Genomic DNA, 20,658 nt, shown 5'->3' with positions numbered 1-20,658 from the left:
ACAGATAAACTGCGTAACCCTTTGTGAAGGGTTTGACAAACAATTTAATTGGGGAGGGGAAAAACAACAATATTCCTCACCCTTTTCCATCTCCCTTTCATCACCTCCCCCGAGCTGTTTTTCCCTCCGCATGACCTATGGAAACAATTACTGTGCATCAGGCCTTGTACTGCCTCCAGACTACCAAGGAAGGCCGCTCGTAGGATGCACACGCTGATTGGGGAATCTAATCAATGGTGGAACCTGTCTCCGCTCCAGATGCCTGTGTTGAAATTGGGATTACTGAAGCCTTTTAGCGGCTTCTGTCAGAGAGAGAAAGATGGATCTGCCTGTTTAAATGTACCTGCCTGCTCTAGCTGAAGCAGAGATAATTTACTGTTCCTCTACAACCCTCCTCCTTCCTAATCCCCAAAGGAGAACCGCAAAGAAGCCCCCAAGTCCTCGCACTCCTTCCCGTGCCCTCCCCTGATTAGCGATGTGCGCTGTTTGATCATGTTTCCCTGCCTGTCCTCGTGATTTGTAAGCTGTTTAAACGTGAACGAGGCAATTAAATAAGGAACAACGGAGGAGAGCGGGTGCCGCGGCGATCATTAGCGGTGAATTACCCCGGTGTGCTCTCAAACACTCGGGAGGACTCTCACGCCGACCACTCCCGAGGATCCAGATCCAATCTAGCCATTGATTAACAGAGACTTGTTCTTCCTGTGAAATCACTCGACGGGGATTTTAGGGCACTCATCCGGTCTTATCGAGATAGGCTAACATCAAAGGCGAATGAAGAGGGATTGGTTAAATGGGCTCCCCTTGGCCTCCATGTAAGAGACTTAAAGGAGCAAATCTTGAATTATTGCCTCATGTAAATAATCTACTTGTCTTTTTTTTTTTTTTGGAGGAACTCATGAGTCACTCGGGGGAAAGAGAACACTCGTAGTTCTTTGGAAGCGCTCATATTTCCCTTGATGGGAAACAACGGTGGGGGCTCCATCCTCAGGAATGTAAACAACACGACATTCCCGACTTGTGTGATCTGCCCCCACATTTTGAACGTTCTAAGCCTGGGAGATGTGGAGGTATTAGACCTTTTTTTTTTTTTTTTTTTTTTTTTTAAGGAGGACTCTCACATCCTCTGAATACAAATATTCTATTCAGTAGCCTAATTCCACTAATTTGATATAAGCTGAAAAAATAACAGCCCCAATTAGTCTCAAATTGGAAGGTATGAAATTGAAAAATAACACCCTGCCTTCAGTTAAGAGTGGTATTTAAGCAGAGTGTCAGGGGCAGTCTCTTGTAAAGCAAGTGTTATATAACACAGCCTGTCTATACGTTCGTGGAATTCATGGCATAGTTGGAATTGCTGCTCCGTTGAACAACACCAGCAGGTTTTTAAAAGCCGAGGTTACTGGCTGAGGACATTTTGTTCAAAACAATTTCTTTTTCTCTGCTCCCTCCCATCACAGAGTGAGCTCAGACCGCAGTAGATGGAATGGGATTTTCTCTTCCTAAATGGCCAAGGGGGCCGTTTACGGTGTCACTACTATGGGATCACATGATGTTTGAGGGTGTAAAGGTCTCGAGGCAGCTGCTCCTTTTCGGATGGGATTTTCGAGGCATCCAAGAGCAGGGCCCCATGCTGTCTGCCCTGAAAGGTGGAGCAAATACTTCTAGGAAAAAAAAGAAAAAGAAAACAGGCTGAAATCCTCTGAAGCTGTGTGTCTATTTGAAATAGGTTCTGGAGTCCCTCTGCTGCCTTCATGTTATAAACACCCACAGTGCTCAAATTCTTCCTTTGTCAAGGAGTCATAACAGGTGTCTCAGGAAGGATTTTTTTCCCCTCGGTTAGCATATTTTCCACTTGCATGGAAAGTTTTTTTTTTTTTTTTCCCTTTATTAGGAACATTCTGCCCTGGGTAGACCCCCTCGCCTTGAGACATGATATGCAGACTTTCTTTGAAGCAGTAAAGGTTACTTTCACACTCGCTCAAAATTCGGCCATGCCTAGTTAAACCAGGTTGTGCTGAAGTATTGAACACCTCTGGCTCACACATGTTGGTAAGCCAGGATGCACTTTGCATACATATTACTCGCTGTCTGCAGCGAGTATATGCAATAGAGAGGACATATTTCCAGTTCAACTTTTATATCTCGAGATTGCTCAACCAAAGTCAGCAACCTTTAAACCCCCCCCCCACCCCCCCCCGAAAATGTGTTTACCCCTTAAAAAGGAATGAAGTGACCCTTTTTTTTTTTAGAAGAGCCTTTGTATAACCAGAAGCATCCCTTGGAACGACACTCAAGCTTTCTCTCAGCAACCCAACCTTCCAGTCAATTTAAGGTGGAATTGCATGCAACACCAGTGGGAATGGTATGATGCACCTTGAACTATTTACCATATCATTGGATTTCTTTGCCTGATGTAAATACGCTTACAAATGGGCAGTCTTCAATTTAGGGTTGAGAAGAAAAAAGGAAAAAAAAAAAAAAAAAAAAAAAGCCAAGGACCTCCTAATGTGGCGTATCAACTTGACTGCTGCTAGGTCAATTTCCTTAGCAGGGTGGACACGTTTATATAGCCGGTCCCCTGGGAGGCTGTTTGTGTGAACGATGTGGAGAATACACATTATTCATGTTCTCAGCTCCCCAGATAAAGACTCTATCTGGCAGCGTAGCCCAGCTTTGCATCATGTTACGCCTAAGCATTAAAGCTATTGATGTTTGAAATGGCAGCATGATGGGGAAAAATGCAAAAATGACAGAACTGCCTTCAGTAGTAAACTACTCTAGACCCCAAGGGTGTTTTCCGGAGGTTTATGTTTGAAACGCGGCAATTGTTTACTCCCCATTCCCCAATGTCATGTCTGTTTTCTTTACTCATTGTGTTCAGTCTCTTGCAGTCAATTCCACAGTTTTCTGTATGTTTAATACATCAACCGTTTTATCAGATATGGTCTCCATCTTAACGGCTCACCCGTTTATGACGTTTCCTCAACAAGTACATTTAAAACGTGTTCTTCTAATTGCTCGGAAAACATCATCGATAGAATCTAGCTATCTCTGCAAAGTAAAAAGATCAATCGTTCCTCTCATTTACAGATCAAACGTTTTTAGTTCCTTTTTAGAAATGTTCTTTTTCTTTGCTCATCTTGATTTAATACTGCACGGCTAACTGCAACCACATGTGGACAATGTTCCTCTTTTGCTTTTATCAAGCTGACATTTAGACCCCTTTTCAACTCCAGTAACATTTGTGGTCAAGTATCCCATTTAATAAAATACAGCATTTGCTTGCTGCTTTTTTTTTTCCCCGCCCTGCCTTTTTTCTTTTCAAGTAGTTCACAGCTTGCACACAGAACGGCCGAAGTAGAAAGATGGAACAGGAATGTATGCCACTTTAAAGTTTATTATAACGCAGAATGGAAATACAGATGCCTCCTTAGCAGGACAGGAGGAAAGGAAAACATTATTTTTATGATTTAACCCGGAGAATTCCAACATTTGGTTTGGCGTTCTTGATTGTGAGTGAATGAGTGAAGTTAGCTAGTCGTATATAAAGTGTTAGTTTGAGTAACAGAATAAAAGACTTCAAATGAATTGTTGAATTTGTTAGCTAGTCTCTATGGATAGAGGGTTAAATTTGTTAGCTAGAAATGACCAATACATTGTTAAATAGATGGCTAAAGCAATAAATAAACTGTTACACTTACATGTTGGAGTGTTTAGCATACTAGCATAATTGTATATGTCTGCTGTAGTGCTCAACTTATCAACGTGTTAACAGTGTGGCTAATATGCTAACAGCGTGCCCATACATTCATACAAATATAAGAAAACTTTGAAGTGTTTAATATTTTCAAATGTCTAGCATGTTAATGTTGTGATGCTAACATGAGCGGGTCCGCCTGCTTTGTTAGTCTGAGACGTATCACAACGCCATCTCACTGGAATTCATTTGTTGTATCCTTTTGCTGATCTTGTGGTGAATGTGAGATATTGATGGCAAACCAGTGGGACCATTTTGTCTGGAAACCAGATAATGTTTAGGGCAGCTGAGGCTCAGTGGCAGAGTTGGTCATTTTTCAATCGGGGAAAAAAAAAAGGTTGGCGATCTGATCCTCCAGCTCCTGCAGGCGGGTGGCATTGTGACGTCCTGCCCTCTGTCTGCGTTTGTTTGGCTTCCTGGCTTGGCAGACAGTAGGTGGAGTCAGGAAGGCCATTAGTCCAACTGGGTACACCTGAGTCCATCAGGATTCTGCTTATAAGTGGCTTCCACTCTAACTTGTCTCGCCTCTCTTTCTCCCAGTTCTCCACCAACTGCATTTCTTTTGTTTGCACTTTACAACCCTACCCTCATCCACACATTGCATTCATGACTGATTTGACGTATTTACATAACTATGATTGTTTTAACTTTAGTTTGATAATAAATACACTTTCCTTAAACCTTGTTTCATGTGTGATACCCTTCCTTTGTCGCTTACTTTGAGCCAGTTGGTGACAGCATGTCAAAGTGTCCTTGGTTCCACTGAACCCCAAATTGCTCCGGGTGGCATAGCCAGCAGCGTTGTGAACGTGTGTGATTGGGATTAGTTCTGATGGGGGAGTTTGGCACTTAGCGTAGCAGCCTCTGCCATCACTGTATGAATAGGTGAATGTGACATATAATGTAATCTGAGTGGTTGAAGACCAGAAAAGCGCTAGATAATCACAAATTTGTACACAGTCCATACAATAGCTTCGAAATATTTACTTAGAACTTTTCATATTTATAGCTGCTAGCTCTTAATTGTCCAACTATAAGCACTAGTGATTCATATTGTATTGACCAATTTGTTTTGAAATACAGTTCTTCTCAGTCCTCATATACATTTTGTAATGTGTCAAATGATGACAAAACTCCTTATGTGATAGTAACTTGTATCAAGGGGGCTCATACTTGTACCTGTATGAGCAGGTCTGGTCTAATTCCCTTTCTGTTTAATCTTTTTCTTCAACTTGTGTCTTTCTCTTTTTTTATTCCAGGTTCGCAGAAATTGTGAAGAGGAACAAAGTTGAGTACCATGCCGGTGGCTCGACCCAGAACTCCGTGAAAATCGCTCAGGTTAGTCTTCTCTGTCCCTCCGCAGTGTGCCAGAATATGTGTTTTGAATATACAGTGGTATGCTTGTAACCTTAGATTTGTCAGCCTGGCAGCCCTGGGAATACAGAGGATAGCTGCACAGCATGTTGACACATTACACTTTTAGGTGTTGAGAATTCATCAGACCTGCCACAGAAAGAGAAAGGCGGGGAGGCTCCATAATACTTGCAGTGTTATCTAGTTGGCCTAATTTCCTGAGACATATCAAACATCAATTAGAGAGAATTACAAGTAGATGCAATTAACATGTCACAACAAATTATATCCAACAAATGCTGATCTTCTGCCTGGCTGTCAGACAGATTTTAGCGTCGAAAAAGAAATTGGTGATTGTCCAAATCTAAAACAGCAATCTGAACTAGAGAAGATTATTCAGTGAATGTTTTTTTTTTTTTTTTTTTTTTAAGTGACTGCAGTACGTCTGTGAATTTGACATGCAGTGATTAGCTGCTGATAAGGCTTTGGTCTGCTCACAATAAACAAAGAAGAAGCATCCAGCTGAAAAATAATTCTCTTCCAAGGAGAAACGAGTGCAGAAGCTAATTGAGAGGCTGATGTTTGTGGAAGCGTCGACTCTTTTTCTTGTGTGTGGGTTTTCGTTTGTTGTTGTGTGTGTGTGTGTGTGTGTCTGTGGAATAACGTATTTGTGCGTGTGTGTGTGCGTGCGTGTGTGTTCCTTTTTTAATGCGTGTTTGTGTGTATTTAGCACAAGATCGAGACAGAGAGATGAGAAACGAAAGCAAGCAGGCCCCCAGGCTTGCCAGCATCTCTGTGCTTTTGAGACAGTAAGCATCCTTTTAAAAAAAAAAAAAAAAAAGAGATGAGGAGCTGTGCACCTCCACACAAACACGCTTTAATTATCAAGATCAGAAGTGTTCGTGAAAGCCTCAGTCACTTACAGAAATTATCTGCCAACTTGATTTTTCATTATCTGGGCATCAACTCCCTCCTTTTTAACTTTTGTGTGCTCGATGTAGTTGGAGTTTAAAAAATGGTCGCCACTTTTGTCGATTACAAACATGAAAATTGCAATAGGCAAGACTTCTTTGTTGTATTTCAACTCGCCCATTGAGGCCCGGAGTCTGCATTTGGTTGCATGTTTAAAAAAACAACAACGATTTGACCATATTTGGACAACAAGGTGGATGCATATTAGAGCTGTGCAATTTATCACAAGTTCATCGTTACTGCAAAGTTCTGAATTAATTAAAGAAAATACGATTTTTTTTTTTGTATGTGAACAAGCAAGCTTTCTCAATCAGTATGCCTATGTCTACTTTCTGTTTGAGGTCTGGGTATAACGGCCATTTTAATACAGTTAGATGTTGCTAAAGCTAGCTATTAGCTAACCACTCTTTAAATGGTGACACACGGGATTTATCTTTGGCTATTCTGCAAACACTTCTACAGTATTATTTTCACACTACGTATGGTTACCAAATGTTCAGCAATGTTATCCCACATCCCATATGTTTCTCATATCTCGGAAGACTTGTACATACCTTACCCTGGTTAACAGGTTGCCTTGGTAGCAACTTGTCAATCAGAAGTAGCCACGCCTTCTCAGCATTCCTTGATTTGTAGCTACTCTAATTGAGATAACAATCTAAAATGTAAACATCATACTGTTTAGAGAAGATTTGAAACTATCCATGAGTACCAACTTGTTAGGAAAATGTTTCCTGAGTTCATAGATTCAGGGGAGAAGTAGGCACATTTTCCGATTTCATAGAATCTCACCACTTTGGGAGTGTAGTCTCCCCCTACTGGCCGTTGAATAGACTGTAGGATAAAGGTAAGTACATATATACCCCTTTATGGGGACACAAAGACCTTAACAAGGATTCTTCAAGTACTCAACGCTGGGGATCATCTCTCTTGAGAAATCAGGTGTCGGCGATGTTTGCTGCATTGCTGTCAATGCCTCTTCACCCTGCGAGAAACATTCAGTCGACTAAATAATTCTCTCTTATAATGGCGTGGCAGACACCAGTCAAATGTTATTCTACTCTGTTTATTTGGATATTTACCCCCTTCCAAGGTAAGATGTAGAGCTGATTCTGAGGCGCTCGAGATAACAAGAGTGTTTTCGTCCCACACCCAGAAGTCTCAGAAACAGTTTCTGTCAATATATACCTTGAAGCGCTGACTTTCCCACATTTTCACTTTCAGGTGATGGTGTTCTTTTATGAAAAATGTATAATGCATAACTGGCTGCCAGATTATCACATTGTTGCACTTGCAATATGTGAAACTTCAAACCCCGCTGTATTGTGGAAACTGAACCTTCAAACACGAATGATATGCACTGCAGCACTGAATCCACATCAAAGGGTCCGGTGGCTAAATGAGATGCTCGATCCGGGGCAGGTTTGCACTGGAGCACCTTTCGCTGCTTGAAGAGAGGGAGAGAGAGAGAGAGAGAGAGAGGGTGTTCAGAGGCTTTGCTCGGGAATCGCTGCACACGCTGGGAAAACCCAGGGTGTGGGAGGATCAATGCCTTTCGCCAGTAGAACCTGTGCTTTCCTGCAAAACCCGAGCGCTTCAGCGGAGGCTGTAATAGGTTAAATACTGCCGCTTCATCCCTGTTAAGATTTCTGCACTATCAAGGAAAACCTAAAACCTCGGCTTTACGGAGATGCAGAATCAATGGTAATCGGATTTAGTCAAATGAGAATTGACCAAGCTGAAGCTTAGATGGATAAGTATTGTTTTCCTCTAACCACTGTCTCCACCCGGATCTTTGATTGAAATCAACCACTGCAGTGTATTTCAATTCCTGATTAGTTACACTTAGTGCTATCTTTAGCACTAGAGCATCCATTTTTTTTTTTTCAAACATTGTATCTCCTGTCACGACTTATCCACATTCTGCGCACACTTTGTGACAAACTAGAAGTCACAAACTAGATGTATCAACACATTTTGTACCTCCTTAGCTGTGCACCAGTGCTCCTCAATAAGCCTTAGCATCTCGTCTGGAATCATATCGGTGAAGTTGCGGGCTGTCTGCCTCTGATTCCTTAAAAAAAAAAAAAAAAACAGAAGAAGAAGAAAAAGAAATGCAATGATAGAAGTGGGTTGGAGGTTGTTGCCTTTGCCCAGGCTCTAACAAACATCGTGCCCTGAAGTGCAATCCGACATAAAGGCTCACCTACTGGATGTAGCAGGTCTGTAAGGTAACAAAAAGCAGCCCCAGCGTTGCTTGCTCACATACAGCCTCGCACTTCAAAGGGCTCCCTGCTCAGATAGGGGCACGGCGGGAAACAACAATCATATTTTTTTTCAGCCATTTATGAAGTTGAAAGGAGAGAGTGAGAGAGAGAGAAAAAAAAAATACTGGCCTTTCTGAGCATGTGATGCAGAATTTTGGTGACTGGCGAGCGTGCATGGTGTTTATCACAGGTGACAGAATCGGTGGTGGGGGGGGGGGAGCCGGTTGACTGGAGGGTTGTATCAAGAAGCACAGTCAATTCATTTAGACAGAACATCAAAGTCCTCCAACAGCTCCTTAGGGCCCCGAGATTGAAGTCTGAGCAGAGACAGGCTCATAGGGAGTTATTGCCGCTTCCAGGGAAGTAGATCCAACTCTGAGTGCCTCGTGTAAACCGTGCATTCTCATTATGATCCTCACAAATCAACAGCATTGACATGTTTTATTTCTTTGCACTGTAAGCAGGCTTGGTACCCGCTCACCAAAGGGACAAATTGCTACGGTTAAGTGCCCAAGCTGTGAACGCTTCACAAAAAAGTTATGATTAAGTATGTTTCCCCTCCCTCCCCCCCCCACCTTTTATTTAGATTTTTATGCGACATTTGCAGCTTATATCATCAATTCGCCGTGATGTCTTAATCATTGTTTAGAAAGTCAGGGGCTTTTGAAAAATCTGCAGGCTCTTGTTATGGTTCTGATGCCTGTTTAACATTTCCTCAGACTTGGTCAATCGTGGACGGGGGTGAATGGGGGCCCAGGCTTGCATGAGCTCTTAATTGGAAACGCATGTGCCCCACACTGTTGAAAGTTGTATTTAAAAACCAGAAAAAGTCCCACAGCACTACTTGGAAAAAAAGATCCTCACTAGCTCATATTTTGTAGGGGAATACTTAAACTGGGTTTGATGTCTCATTGAAGGCATTGACTTATTTCTTCTGGGTTTTGAAAATATTCCATGACCTAATGTTTGGCTTTTTACAGCTCGTTTTGTTAAATAAATAAAGAACAGCAACTCGCCTCCAATTCGAATGGGCTAAATGAAGAACTGCCGACGTCTGGTTCCACTTAGAGAAAAGAGGACAGTTAAGGAGAAAGACTGGCGCTTTTGTGTTCAAACTATGTGCCTGAACTTAAAGAAGGATGTGCAATTTTCTTTTTTTTCTTTTTTTTTTTGCTTTCTGTTTTCACTTACATGCTTTTCACACTTAATGAGTAGTGTTAAGACAAATATTCTTTGTTGGTGGAAGTGGAGAGACTTGGAGGGCTTTTGAGACTTCCATTGGTGGTTCATTCTGTAGCTTTATAAGAGCTTTGACTTATGTTTCTGATCATGTTCGTGTGTGTGGATGTGTGTGTCTCGCTGCATAGTAGATGGCGCAGCTGTGCCGAAACGAGAACACTAATGACCGATTAAAACCCGAACCCTGGTGGGCCTTTGACTTCCATGCTGCAAAAAAAAAAAAAAAAAAAAAAAATCAACCCTCTCAAGTACGTCCCTGTTGTTAAAGCGAAAGCCTCTTGTTTGTTTTAAGACAGGTTAATTGCAGAATCACTGTTAGCACCCGCTCAGAGCCGTTTTATGGCGCCGGGGTCTTGCCGTTTCCTTCTCATTACCAAAGCAGTAGAAGGTCACAGTCTGTAAAGCTTCTTGTGAGGGATGCATGAAACCAAATGGATTTCTTTTTTTTTTTTCTCTCTCTCTCCAACTCTTTTCAATCCCATCTCCACTCACTCTCGACATTCCAGGTGTGCGAGTGCACACTTGAGGGTTTGCTTGCCATTGTTTTCCTCGTCGCATGCAGAGGAAGCGACGAACGCCTCATTCGCTTTGATGAGCGATGTGTTCATGCGTGGGCTTCAATGTCACCCGCCATGAGGCAGCTGTGAAGTCGAGGCTCACGTCTGTGGTGCCATTTACTCAATGATGAAGTGGGGAGATCTCTGTTGGTGCCACAACCGCCTCCCCTCTACACCCACACGTATGTACACACACTGTCTGAGCATGTGTTCCTCCCACCTCGACTGTATTGTGACTGTATGTCACAGCTAATACCAGCGTGCAGTAAATCTCCGGCTCTGTGATCACAATGATAAAGGTTGACTGGGCGATTATGCAAGGCTTTGTCATCAGAGGGGCTTGTTAACAGCTGATGGCCTCGCTGTGTGGCGCCGTCTTTCTTCAGTTTCCTCGAATTTGACTTTCACACCACAAATAATTTGTTTGATTTAATTTTCCCCTCAGATGCACAAGGTTTGTGTCGCCCAGGCAAAGAAAACCGCACAGATTGCTGTATAGGTGACACATTACCGTCCCAGTTGAAGTTAATTTGCCGTCAAATGTGCAACTTAATTTAGGCTGCCAAAGGGAAGACGTGGGGAGTAGATTGTAACTCATAAGTATGCATTGGAAAGAGTGTTGATTAACATTGAGGGCTCGAGAGACAGACACACTCAATGTGTATCATCTGGCCTCAGAGGCTGGCAGTGGAATTGAATGTGATATCTTGCATAACGTGTCCTTGCTTTAAGTCCTTGGTTCCAGGCTCAGGAAGAAAGGCAGAACTATGAGCTCGCTTGCTTTTTGCTTGGCTGTTGCACACTTGCCCAGGCTTCAGGCGAGCTCTGAGTGAAATCTAAAAGGACTTGTGAAACAGACAGTAGTCTACATATCTGGCAGCATTTTCACGTCAAATTACAGATGATATTTTGCACAGAACGCTTAGTTTGCCTGCCACGTTTGTGTACTCTGCAGTTCAAAGTAAGCACTTGTATGTTTTCTGCATGGACAATGAAGGAAATCTGCTGGTCTGAGTGCCTTTTTTTTAAGAATCTAAACAATGGCTCATTTTAATGAACTTTTAGTCGGAATCATCAGTCGAACACAGGTCAAGTAACAGCGGAATAAAAGGATGATTGTGCCTTTTACACAACTGCTCTACATTTTCCTTTGATTATGACTGAACGATGCCCCTCTCTCATATTTCCCCCGCTGAATGTCTGTGGCAGAAGCATTTATTTGGCACATTCTCAGCGTGCTCCCACTCTTGCGGTTGAAGTGTTGCATAGCAACTGAGAAAAACAGCTTTAAATATTTTGGTTAAAAAGGTTTTAAGAAAATAAAGAACAGCCTGCAATTACTGTTCATTTCTCCTGAGTTCATAAGTTTAAGGAGCTGTCGTGTTGTGCCAAGTAATAAATGAAATACCAAATTAGGCTTTGTGTTTACTTGGAAAACCGGAGAAACTGGATGTGTAGAATTTACCGTCCCCTAGAGCCAATTCAGTAATTCATCTGCAGCTATTTTGTTTATCGAATGAACGCTATAGCAGCTGTCTGCACCTTAACTAATTCAAAACTGTTTTGAAACAAAGCTCACAGTAGTTTTTCAGAGTGCAGCTCGGCTCACTTTTAGAGCCAACCGAGTATATCTGTGACAGGATGGAAAATGTGTAGGTGAGTGCAAATTTGAAGTGATGTGCCGGAGGAAAAGGGATGGGGATGGAGCGATGGGGATGGGGGCGCATGTGGAGAGAGAGAAGGCTGGATGACGCACAGCAGGTGACAGACAGACACTAATAGTAATGGCTCTTATCAGTGCTTCGCTCGCTCCCTCTTTTCACATGGGCTCTGACATCCTCCTCCTACTCCACCCCCTCCATCTAGCAGGGGGTGCTGGGAGCTCGCTGGGTTGTGCAGCCCGCTCAGACGGAAAGAGCCTGCCAAACACCGGTCCCCTCACATATAAATTGCATCATTAACATCGCCTAGATTATTCCAAGCTCTCCCACCGGGTTTATGGCAGCACCGGCTCAACTTAACTATTTTGACTCAGTGAAGACATTCAGGTTTCCCTGAGTGAGCCGTGCTCAGATCTGTGCTGAAATGCGCCAGCTCTATTCTCTCTTAAGGTTTTAAACAAATCCAGAGGAAATCTGTCTGTTTTTGCCTTCACTCACGGAGGCTTATTATACAGTCTAATGTGCTTTGCTGTATTTTCCATTCTAAGTTGTCAAAACTTGAGTACTGTGTTGTGGGACGTCTTGCAAACCACTGGAAGACTGGTTACTATTAGAGCGGGGCAATATGGTAGAAATTAGAGCAGAGCGACAGAGCTTGAATGAATTTCACAACATTACTTGCTATAATTGTCTATAATCTAAATAGATGTCACAACATGACATGTATTCTATGTCAAGTGTAAAATATGCACCATACAGGCAAAGACTCTATACTATTCTGAAAGAGTCATGATCATGTTTTATTCCAATTTGAGGTAGCATTACAGCAAAATGTGACATGACAACACATGTTTATTTGATCCATTGCGGTTAATAGAACATTAAATTACCACCTCACACTACGTTAAATCCGTTTAATTGAATAGGCATATTAAAGAATATTAGTTAAATATATATATGACATTACATGACATCCTTTTTAATCACTGAAGCATTAGTGGAGTTATTAAAGCACTCTTAAGTACAATTATGAAGTCAAACTGCAGGTCCAGCAAGTGTCAACTAGCTATAAATCTTTTAATTACTTTACTTTATTACTTGCCAGCTCTATTTGCACCAAAAACTTTTAACACCAAACACTTCACGACCCTTTCCGACTAATTGTCCCTTAGTTAAATTATGCAAGACAATCTGTGATCTGTTGCACCTCAGACAGAGACTCTTAAACCCAATTGACATCTTCAGTAAAGCTGGAAGGAGCCTCCTCCTCAGATCGGCTGGCAATTAACTCTGTAATTACTATCTGAGGTCGGGGTTAAGCTCTGAGTTAAAGGTCGGAGCAGCAAACATTTTTATATGATCCTCTTACTCTATTATCCTTTTCTCCCTGCTACAAGGTTTTACCTCATGGGGAGAATACATTACATAAAGCCCCTTGGCAATTACTCCTCAATGAATATCCTTGTGGTGTATAGTCCATATGATTAATCTGGAATCCCCTCTGCCCCCCGTCCAACCGCAGGCCTGGCTCTGCTTACCATGCAAGTTTCATTTTCACCTGAACAAATGGCTCCTTTAGACAAAAAGTGCCAACCTTTTACTTTTTACTGGCTGCTAGGGAGAAAAAAAACAAAAAAAACACAAGGGAACAAGAGAGGGAGAGCACAACCTCCTGCAGTAAAAACAGATATTTCAACGAGGAGTGAAAAAAGAAGGGGTGGGGTCAGGGTGGTTGGAGGTGGTGGAGTTTTTTTGGAAAGGGGAGGAGGGGGGACGCTTAATAGTGTTGAATAAAGGAACATTTATTTTTGTGCTTTGGTCTGTTACAGCCCCAGGAAATAGCTCAGTCTCTTGATCGGGAGCAAATCCTATTAACTTACAGTGCTCTCACTCAGGGTAATGGGCTCCACCTTGAGACTTGGGAGAGCACTTTTCCCTCTGACACATTGATACCGGTGTCTGGAGGGCTAGTCTAACACTCGGGCAGAGACTAATCAAGTCAAACAATCTGCCGGGGCTGGAGCAACACGGAGCAGGGATGTTGATATCCAGCGAGCTCATTCAACAGGCCCCTTCACACGTTCCTAACCCAATACCGAAGGATCAGCGCGCCGGATCAGTTCAAGATCAGGTTATTCGAACCCCTGAGAATTGTAAAGCGATCCCTGAGCAGCTTTTGCTTTCTCAGGAGTGATCAGAGCTGTCGGCTCCGTTATAGACCGCTAGGGCCAGGGCCAAAGGGAACTCCTGGGGTCTCCATTTATTTCTGTCCAGCCATGGAAGAGCGAGTGTTTGCACTGTATGTGTGTGTTTGTGAGAGAAAGTGAGAAAGACAAACTCAATTTACAGCATGTGGGTTACCACTATCCCAACGCCAATTGGGTTAGCAGCTCCAATATCTTTTAGGGAAAACATTGGGTACCTGTAGTTTATTATTTTTGGTCAGGAATGTGATGTTTTCAGAAATGGCTGAAGTTAGTCTCAAGCACCCACATACTGTTATTAGCCGACTGCAGGAAGGCCTGGAGGAATTCACAATCTTCACGAGGCAGACATGTTACTCTGACATCATGCTCATGTGTCCTAGGCTGTAAGACTTGAGAGGAGAATTAATGGAATTAAAACCTTAATAGTACATCATCAAACAGTCATGCTTTTAGTAGGTCAGACTTGTTAGCTTTCAGCTATTTCCTTGCTAAACAAATATTAGCGGCTCATGTTTGCATTCTGCCGAATCCTAACATTATGGTTACTTAGGATTTCCTATTGTATCCCAAAACATCATCGAACAATTATGTTAGCATTCAGCACACTTCCTAGCTAACAACAATGTTAGCTGCTAATGTAAGCGTTCACCCAAATCCTAGCGAACACAACTATAAGCGAAGTATTTTAGCGTTCCTTACATCTCATTTAAAAAGTTATCAAACATGAATTTTAGCAATTAGCCACTTTTTAGCTAACACTATTATTGGCTGCTGAGGTTTGAATTTAGCAATTTTCATGTTAATATAAACAGTAAGCCAGATATTCAAGCGTCTTCCACAATACAAAATGACCAAATGGGAGTTTTAGCATTAAGTCACACCCTAGCAAAATGTAATGTTAGCTACTGATATTAGCATTACAACATATCCTATCTTATATTGAGCTATTAGCAGTGAAATGAAAAGAACATCTCAGATCCTCAACATTTGTATCAACTGAAAACTATAGCATTAACGTTTGAGCTTCTAAGCCTGAGTGTGATATATCCAGTAGGGATGTGGAAACGCTCTATCAGAGTATAAATGCTCCAGTTGAAACGACTTGAGTTGTCACCAGCAAGATATTTGCTAAAATGCAAAATTGATTAAAAAAAAAAAAAATGTGTTGTTCAGTATGAAAAACTTTAAAAGCATCTGCAGTTTTATCTAAAAGTATCCCAAACATAACCCTGTTTGATGCTACATGACACCACTGATGGATCGATTCAGTCTGGACCTACTCATAAATCCATGTTCAATGGCATGTTCTTCTTCTTCCACTATTACCCCTTGTGCCTGCTGTCATCCGGCTGTCTTATGTCTGCAGAGTTACAGTGTGCACCTGTCAGACACAATTTATGGCAAGCAATTTGTTGTGTACCCTGGGAGTTGCAGTTTCCTGACAAGTTTCGGTTTCCTGTAATCTCTTATTTGTTGCACATTAGACATGGGTATTTCTCTCATAGAAATCCAAGGTAATTTTGAAACATTAGTAGTTAGATCATGATTTGTTTGTCTGGATAAGGATTATAATTGCATGGTTTTAAATAGTGCATTGTTTCTAAGCTGTTTCTCTTAATTCCTGATGCGTTTGAGGCACATGTTTTTCTCTGGACAGCAGCATTAGTTGCCTTGTGTTGAGCTGTCACCGGCTTTGTTTGATTCAATAAAAGGAAATGAATGCACAGCAATTAGATGTTTGTTCTGTCTTATTGTTGCACGACTGCGCCGCTGCTGCTTGTGCTCTCAGCTAGGATTATCGCCCCTAAGAGGCGGAAGCATTACAAAATGACAGCCTCTCATGTCGAACAAGTCAAGCTGATTCAGTGAATATTGAAGAGTTTCCCACCACATGTTCTCCTGCATGTTAAGGGAGCAGCGTTAACCTTGTTTTGATTTGCATCTCCTTAGCAATTAAGATAATATGTCGTAATTAGAATTTTAATGTACCGCTGTGAGATTTTTGATAATTACACAGAATTCTCCGCGGTGATTTTCTCTTGCCTGCTTGTCTTCACAGATGAATTCATGGCTGATTAGATCACTGCTTTAATCAGATTTGAGTTACATTATAAGCTATCTTCCCACATGTCTCTGTCAAGCTGAGTTGCTCAGTGTAACTGTGAAACACTTAATGTGAAAACACATATGTTCGATGGGGAGTTTACCAATTATACTTTTACATGCAGCAGCTTTCTCTATAACCGACAGACATATAAAGCTAAGGTGGAACTTCAGTCTGCCAGATCCATTAAATATGTATTAAGTGGTTTAATAAAGGATGGAATAGATGTCGTGTGTTGAGCAATATTCACTTCCTCTTCCTCTTTCACTTTATACTTGAATTTATTTACATTGTAAAAACTCAACTTTTCTGATGGAGCTCTTATTGTGAAAGAATACTTTAGGATTGGAGACGTAAACAACAGGTGACGTGTTAGAGGGTATCTTTTTACAGAATGATATTTCGGGCAGATGTTTCACATGCCATTGAATTTGACACCGCTATAGATAAGATATAGATAATTTAAACACCTCAAGGTTTTGTCAGTTAGAAAATAATTCATAGTTGAACTGAAGTATCAAACTGGAATTTGTTTTGAATTAGCCATTGATCTCAAGATCATGTTTTTTTGATGTTTCAATCCTGTCTTGTTCTTCACTGCTTATAGATGATATATTCACCTTTTGAGCTAAGCGCGTTGTATATTTATAGGCTTAGTAAATACTTGAATTCTTGAATACCTTGAAGAACAGATTGGTTAATGATGATAACAGATGTGGATCTTGTTGTTAAAGCCCCGACAGGAAGTGACCTGAATGATTCATCCAGACAAACATTGATCTAAGCAGATGTTGTATTAAGATTGAAAAACATTTTTGTAACCGTCTTAGTAATTGATATCAGCATATAATTGCCGTGCTAACACAAGTGTGTTATATAGCACTCCAACTTGGCAAAATTAGCATGCTAGAAGTTTACACCAGTATGGCTGTACATGTATTAGTGGTAATGGTAAAAAAAAATTGGTACACCTTTTAGGAAAACCATATATTGTGTCAAAACACCAAAACATGTGATATCATGGTTATTACCGCCCAATTTCTAAGTAAAGATATCCAAGTATAGCAAGTCATTTTCAAGGTTTTGCATTAATTTAACAAGACACTGTTGGGACTATCTTTAAGTAGCCTTGAACATGTTTTAGTAGAAATCTACAAACTAATAAACAATAAACCAATAGGGGTGGAGATTGCGCAGTATCCCAGACAGAGTTTGATATGATATGATATGATACGCGGTATGTGGGCCATGATAGCAATAATATCACAATCCAATCTGTTTCTAGCTGATACACTGCAAGACAGTCATATATTGCTACATCAGAATATTTGACGATAGGAAGACTACAAAATGCACTTGGTGTCTTTATAACACTTTATTCTTTGTCTCTACTGTGAGGAGTCATGCAGTGGTGACGCTGCTTAAATCTTTTAAGCTGGCCATTTAAAAAAAAAAAAAAAAAGTATAATCTCAATATGCAATAACAGCGATTCAATAAATGTATACTTCAGGACGAGGACATATGGTCGTACCAATATTTTGTCCCACCCCTATAAACCAGGTATGATAGATTCCATGAAATGATACATACATTGGCCTGTTAATAAACTACTGTATGTACGATGACATCAACACTGCCAATAAGACAAGACCTCGCAAATCAGATGAACATTTCTACAAAGTAGTGGTTAAGAGTTTCAGATATGTAATTCGCTTTGCTACATGTATTTAGATAACGACCTCAGTGGTGGTGTTTTAGTAGGTCAGACTTGCATTGTAGTATTGATGTTGAGCTTTTCTCGCTCTGACTGTTCTTACACCCCACAATGCAACACTAGAATCATTCCACATAATGCATATTTCATCAGTATACATAACCTCAATACATTAACTATGCTTGTTTGTTGTGTCTCTGGCTCTGTTTTCACAGTGCTCTTTCCTTGCTGCTTGTTTTTATTCAGCTCAAGACAACAGCCAATATTCCCCTTGGCCTTTTCACTACAAGAGTACAAACCAGTCAATATTGGCAGGAGAATATTTTCCTGTCCCAAGTTGCCACAGTATCAATACTTGAGGACGATAACAGGGGCCGGGGTAAATGAAGAGAGATGTGCAAAGAAAAACTAAACCTGATCTCTCTTTGTGGTGCGAAAATTGGCCACCACAAAGGAATTAATGACGGATCCTTGCAGCATAATTGTCTAATTATGCCGGGCAGATGGGGCACTGCTTTAACTAGGACACATTGTGCTACCTCTCCAGACTCTCCACAACAAAAGGCAAAGCAGTGTGACAGCCTCTTCAGCGAGTGAGTGGGAGGGAGAGTGAAAGAAAGAAAATGGAGAGATAGTAGAGGAAGAGGAGGGGGGGGGGGGGACACTGTGTCTGTCACCGAGCCATTCCTCCACTCGATATGTTACCACAGAAACAAATGCATGGTGTAAACACTGCGTGGATCACAGCTCCTGGGAGGTGAATCACTGCAGTGTAATGAGGTTGGTTTACATGCTGCTTCTCAGCTTCCCACCCAGACTAACTCAATACTTAAACCCTCTAATTAAAGAGAATCGGCCACTCGATAATTGATCACATAGGCTGCCGCTGTATATACGCCGTCACTGTGAGGCTTCACACCGCTGTTTATTAGAGCTGTCTGCCTGGGCTTGTCTCATGGGAAGGAAGAGAGGAGGGAAGTGTTTGAGGGGAGGGGAGGGGAGGGGGAGGCAGGGATGAAACAAAGGTAAACATGTAAAGAAATTAAATCTGCGTTCTTGGAAGTAGCAGTGGGACGTGCAGGAGAATATCACATTACAGTTTTCGTCCCGAGGGTCTCTGAGGCTCTTCAGCTGTACATGTCACTCGGTGGTAATGCTGCCAGTGTTTGGTAGCATTAACCCTTGCTAATTAAGCAACTTATTAAGGGGGCGTTAAGTAATCTATCCCCTTTATTGACCTCTGTATGCAGCCGATAGGAATTAAAAAGGCGTGGAATAACTGTAACAATTTACTTCTACTAAGCGGGTTTCATTTTGGATTAAAATGTCAATACAAAAGATTGTGTTAGAGAGCTGTGCATAAGGAAACAGATTAGATCATCATAGCTATATTAACTGTTTAAAAAGCAGAAGTGGAAGAAAATATAAATACACTGGAGTATGTCATTATTATCTTTTAGTGATACAGCAATAAGTGTCAAAAGCCTGCTTTAAAATACTTTCTTTCCACACTGATTTTAAATCATCATAGAACGTCAGAATTCCTTCAGGGTTTGGGGTTGTCATCAACAGCCTCCAACTGGAATTCCTCTGGATTCATTTCAAGACGCTTCTAAACAAATCACAGCACCAAGACTTGAAGAGGATGAAACAATCCCCGAGTCCTGCCGCTTCCGCTGCCCGGTGTTAGTTCATATATCATCCTGATGCGATGGGGGATTATCATAGAACATTCTGCGTCAGAAGCAGCCATCTTTGATGAGAAGAAAATGTCTTAATGAAGCACCTCTGTGTTAAGTCATCATCAAATCTGCTCCATTTTCTACAAACAATAACAGTAATGCTTTTTTGGACCCGAGCAAGTTCTACTGTAGATGTGTCTAAATGTGTGGAACCACAGATTCATCTGCGGGGCAAATGTTACATGAGCTCACTAATTCATCTGGCTCCCAGACTTGTATGTAATAAAGATTTGAAGGAAACCGTATGTTAGGATTGTTGCAGCTGGTAACTTATAACAGACGTAGTGTAAATGTTTTAAAACACAGTTTAAGTATTTAAGAATGTGTTTTACTCTGCCGCTATTCGATAGGACAGTGGAACGGTAGGAAATCAGGAGAGAGAGAGTGGGGAATTACATGCGGGGGAAGGAGCCACAGGTTAGACTTGAACCAGTTCTGCCCCTTTTTGGAGGAATATAGCCTCCATACATTGGGCGCAACCAAACCGCTAGGCCATCAGCACCCCCATTAAAGAACATTTTAAAATCTTACACTCCATTCAGTCAAAGTCAGTTTGTAATAGTTATATTTTTAAGTCGTCACTTGTCTCTTGGTAAAATGGTGAAGACGATGTGAAATGCTCAAATTAAGATTTTTTATATATTTTCATACTATTTTTTTCATTAAAACATATCAAGCACAGTATCAACAATGCAGGTGTATGCATCGTATTCCTGTGTTCCTTTATTTTCTCGAGCTCCTCTTTTGCACACGTACAGTTGTCCAATGTTCATCATTGACCTGCATTAGCTTTACCACTGAGGTCCATCCCTGTGTTTTGACTCAGGCTGACAGGAAATGACTGTTGAGCATCTTCAAGACCTTTGACTTATAGATTCCCTCTGACTCCCTGTGGTGTTGGGGTAATTGCTGAGTTTCAGAAATTGATTTATGGAGAGTAAATGTATCATCAAGGCTGCAAATACATTGACCAGTGAGGAGAGAGAAGAAAAGGAAGAAGAAGAAGAAACATGGCTGCAGGAGGAACATAACATGCAGTAGCGTGTATTTGTGGTATGTTGGTCTGGAGTAAATACCCAGA

General features: G+C 41.4%; 1 protein-coding gene across 2 annotated transcripts in view; it reads left to right on the top strand.

The window, feature by feature from the left end:
- LOC109992994 (adenosine kinase) overlaps positions 1-20,658 on the top strand; it is a 117,943-nt gene that overhangs the window by 13,734 nt on the left and 83,551 nt on the right. For both annotated transcript variants that reach the window (XM_065949602.1, XM_065949603.1), the window contains exon 4: positions 5,020-5,098. In XM_065949602.1, the coding sequence (XP_065805674.1) occupies positions 5,020-5,098 (79 nt within the window). The remainder of the gene's footprint in view (positions 1-5,019; positions 5,099-20,658) is intronic.

Source organism: Labrus bergylta, chromosome 21, assembly GCF_963930695.1.
Source record: "Labrus bergylta chromosome 21, fLabBer1.1, whole genome shotgun sequence".
In the NCBI taxonomy this organism is placed as follows: domain Eukaryota; kingdom Metazoa; phylum Chordata; class Actinopteri; order Labriformes; family Labridae; genus Labrus; species Labrus bergylta.
Note: the sequence above shows the minus strand (reverse complement) of the source record. Positions and strands in the feature narration are given on the sequence as shown.